At 30.2% G+C, this 4,563-nt stretch overlaps 1 protein-coding gene across 2 annotated transcripts in view; it reads left to right on the top strand.

Moving 5' to 3' along the window:
* LOC117173495 (high mobility group protein DSP1-like) overlaps positions 1-4,563 on the top strand; it is a 91,310-nt gene that overhangs the window by 37,725 nt on the left and 49,022 nt on the right. For both annotated transcript variants that reach the window (XM_033362110.1, XM_033362111.1), the window contains exon 2: positions 2,862-3,086. In XM_033362110.1, the coding sequence (XP_033218001.1) occupies positions 2,862-3,086 (225 nt within the window). The remainder of the gene's footprint in view (positions 1-2,861; positions 3,087-4,563) is intronic.

Below are 4,563 nucleotides of genomic sequence, written 5' to 3'. Positions count from 1 at the left end.
CCCCCCCCCCCCTGAAAAAACTTGTTCTATAACAAGGTAAATTAAAAGTATTTTTAAGTCAAAAAAAAAACTGTATAAAGGCGGTCATTTCGGCGATTTTCTGATTTTTATACAATAGGGGTGATTTCAAATATTCTTTCTGGCGGCTCTTACCCCCCTTAAAAAAACTTATTCTATAACAAGGTAAATTAACACTATCTTTTATTGGATAAAAAAGTGTATAAAGGCGGTGATTCGACACATTCTGTGTTGCCCCTATCTGCATTACATTTTAGGGTGTTTTACCCTTTGAAAATTTTTTTGGAGATTTTTTCGTGTAATACTCACTTTTATGTTTACCTGAACTAATTCCGCTAGGCTAATTTCAGAAAAAAAAAATTTTTTTTTTTTTCATTTTGTTCATTTGAACGTTCGGAATTTCAGGTACATACTTATAGTAGCGAAATTCAGCCGTCTAAGCATTTCGAATAAAATTCCGCCTATACAAATTTGATACGATAATTTTAAAAAACAGTGGAAAAATTTTTTAAAAAATGCGAAAAAATTTGTGAAAATAGCTTTTTCCTATTGGGAGTTTTGTGGTTTTTGATGCAATTTAAAAAAATCGTACAGTTTCGTAATCTGAAGACTTCCCTATAAAAGACACATTTTACGGAGTTAATAAAACTCTGAAGTGTCAGCTATTTATTTATCGTCCGAGAAAATCAAAATATGTACATAGTTGTTTAATCGTTAACGGATTAAAAGTTTTGTCTGCACGTTAATCCAGTTACTCCGCTACTCCCAACCTGGGGCGCCAAGGACCGCCGAGTGCATGCACGCTTAAAGCAAATTTTCTCGAAGATAGTGAAAACAAAAGGGGAAGCTTTTATTTTTAACTTTATATCCCTCCCTCCCCCCACTAAATTAACAGTAACTATGCTAAAGTTATTAATTTCAATACAAAAATAATTACACATTTTTTTTTATTAAAACTTCACACAAAGTTCACTATCCTGGTCATGGGCGACCCTAACCAGAATTAACACAGCCGCCAAACGAAAGCCAAAAGCAAAGTGACTATGGCTATGTGCGGCGTACTTTTTTTTTAATTTTCAGGCCCATGGCGAGCTCTTTCAAACATTTATTTTCGAGAAAACTTGCCTGATATGTACGCGCCGGGTCAATCGCGACACATTTGGCAACCAGAGGGTTAAACAGCCTCAGAGTTAATGCATAATTTATAATTAAGCGCAAAAGAATAGAATATTTTAATCAAATTGAAATTCTTTGATATTGAACAGTTTTATAATTAAATCTTTAATATTTTAAATGTTGAATTTTTTTAAATTATCGTATTTCAAACTGTAATACTTAAGTTTTAAATTGAAAGCCGTAATAGTTGAACAATTTTAAAGCATTCGAAATAGAATAATTTTATGTTCAAACTTTATAAATAAGAAATTTCAAAAATTATTGTTTGGATTGCACAATTTTTAATTGTGCAGCCTTAGAGTAACTTTAAACTTTGCAAATAAGATAATTAAAAAATGTCGTTTTGTCTTAAACAGTTTGTATTGATCTCTTGAAAGTTGTACAAATATATTTCAAATTGTGCAGCCTTAATCGTCGAACAAAAAGTTGTAATGTGAAAAAATGTTCCAAATTAGGGCAACTGCAAATTTATTTCATTCAAAATTGTGCATTTTCAAGTTTGAAGCCGTAATAACACAGTTGATTCAAGCGTTCAAAATTTGTATTAGAAGTTTACGCGTTCAATATGTAATACAAAAACGAACTCAAAAATAAAAGTTGTGCTCATTTTAGCTACAAATTTTTTTCCGAAGTTTAAACTTTAAACATCTTGGCAGAAAAATGCAGACCAATTGTGCTGGGTTACACTTTTTCCTTGTAAAAGTTCGTTAGACATTTCCAGAAAAAAAACTTTAAAATGATAGAATTCCTCAATTTTGCAAGACAATTTTACAAATAACATTTTAAAAGAGAGCAAAAGTGCAATGGTTCTTTTGCTAAGCATGATCCAGCATAGCCTTTCGATTGTTACTGGTTTATGGTAAAACATATTTTTTTTCGGAATTTCACAAGTGCTGTTCTAACTTCCGGGACATCAACAAACGCAAATTTCAGAGCTTTGCAATCAAAATTTAGTCACATTGGGGGGATATTTTTTTCAGATAAGTAAAATTATTGAACAAATATTATTTAAATATATTTGGAAAGTTTAGATGGTATTTATAAAAGTATCTGAATAAAAGAATATTTGAAAAATGGTTGGATTCTGGTTAAATTGAGATTTGTGATATATTCGCACGGATTCTTCGATGATGGAGTATCTACATAGTACAGTGCACGTGCAGCGTGACTTATTTGTGCATTAGAAGCGTTATTTTTGCTTACACTGGAAAGGCTCCTTCGAAGTTTCGAGATTCGCTTATAAAATTGAAACTTCACTATCTTCATTGCTCACTCTTCAGCTAAAGTTCAATTATATAAGTTAGTTTCTTCTAATTTTTATATTCTAACTTTTACTCTAATTTGAGAAATATTTATCATTTTGTTTACATAATTATCTATAACCGAGCTGAAGTTTATTCAATATATAGTCGAACCTTTTTAATTTTGTCGAACGAATTATTAGAAACAAATATTTGAAATTATAGGACAAATATCTGGTCATGTGTATTATAATCATGATATTGTATTATGATAATTTTGATTAAAATATAGTAATTTAGCTACTTTTATTTAGCAGATAATTATTACTCTTGAAAGTCTCTAGTAGATACGGAATATTTTTCAATAATTTAAAAAAATTTATTAATTTTGCTAGACTTTTAATGTATTTTTAAAATTTATTTCAGCATCAATTACAACAGCTAACGCAGCAACAGAATACCCTTCAACAAAATAACGCGCAGAGTTTGCAACAAGACAAAATGCCCAGAGGAAAGGCAACGAAACCGAGGGGACGGATGACCGCCTATGCGTTTTTTGTTCAAACGTGTCGTCAAGAGCACAAGAAAAAACACCCCGAAGAAAACATTGTTTTCCAGGAGTTCTCAAAAAAATGCGCATTGAGGTGGAAGGTCAGTCAAATTTGATTCTAATTCGTTTTTAAACAGTTTACACCTATACGAAAGTTCCGTTTCTTCTACAGTTCCCAAGAAAGGATACAATTCATTTTCTGTTCACGATTTAAAATTTTTGTTTGAAGTTATTTGAATGGTTAAAATGCTTGAAATAGTTTTAAATTTTATTATTTTTTTTGTTTTTAATATATTTAATTTTATAATGTTCAATTTTTAAACTTTGAACGTGTAATTTGCAGTGCAATAATTTGAAAAAGGTAGAGTTGTGAACGATCATTTAAAGTAGGCAACGATTTACATCAATTTTTCACTTCTTTGTATTCTCATAATTTATAATAGAAATGTATTAATTTTTCCCCTTATATTTTTTCCTCATTTGCTGTTAATATTATAATTTATTATTTATAAATTTGAAATTGAGTATTACATTTTTAAGTAAAATGTATTTAATTGGTCATTGAGGGTACCCCCGAAGTGAGCGGTAAAGTGTGACCCCAGTATAGTACAATGTTAACTTAAGTGCTTTAACAGTTGAGTAATTTTTAATTTTGAGTATAAATGTATCATTTTTTTATTTTCCTGAATTTAAAATTTTTCAAACTTGAAGAACTGAAAAAAATTCTATGCGTTTCAAAGGTTTCTGAATTTTATATTAGAAATTATTAAAATTTCCATTTTTATGACTTGTCATTTGGAGATTGTTGAATTTGAAATTGTGAATATTTAAAAAAGACCAATATTTTTAGGTTTTATGTATACACTCAACTTCCGAGATAAGGACGGTTTCGGACGTGGCTGGCATTGGCATTCAGCATATCTCGGGGAGTTCAAACGTAAACAGGCGGCTTTAAGGAGTGGCAGTAAAACGTGCAGCTCATCACTGTACAATAAAGTGCTATTTTACTGCCACCTGCGGGCAGTAAAAGAGCACTTATTCTGCCTATTTCAGATAAAGTAATTGAAACTTGGTATAATTTCGAGAAAAGTGGTTTATCTCTTATCTTGACATTCAAATTGTCCCTTGCATCTGCAAATAATATATTTTTTTAAAGAGTTGTGTATCAAATAAGTTTCTTGATGAAAGCAGGCGGAAGATTTTTCCTTTATTCCGCATTTTATTTGAAAAGTTAAGTAATTTTCGAATTAAAATCGATTCCAATATTATCCGGTTTATCAAAAATTAATAATAATTTTTATTAAATTCTTAATGATCAATATCACTTTGTAGTAGTTAACGTGCGAAATATTTTGAAGCATATGGGCAAATCTCTAACGTTTAAAAAAATTTAGTCATCTCGACGGCAGCAATTTACGATTTCTTTTCCAATTTATTTAACATCATTCTAAAATTTATTGTTTTAAGCCACGAAAAAGAAAAATTGTGGGTCCGGATGCAATAAGGGCACATAAAATTTTTTCGTGCGAAAACGAAGTCCCCTGGAGGCTTTAGAAAAAATTTTCGAATTTTAATTTT

The sequence above is a fragment of the Belonocnema kinseyi genome, chromosome 5 (assembly GCF_010883055.1).
Source record: "Belonocnema kinseyi isolate 2016_QV_RU_SX_M_011 chromosome 5, B_treatae_v1, whole genome shotgun sequence".
In the NCBI taxonomy this organism is placed as follows: Eukaryota; Metazoa; Arthropoda; class Insecta; order Hymenoptera; family Cynipidae; genus Belonocnema; species Belonocnema kinseyi.
Note: the sequence above shows the minus strand (reverse complement) of the source record. Positions and strands in the feature narration are given on the sequence as shown.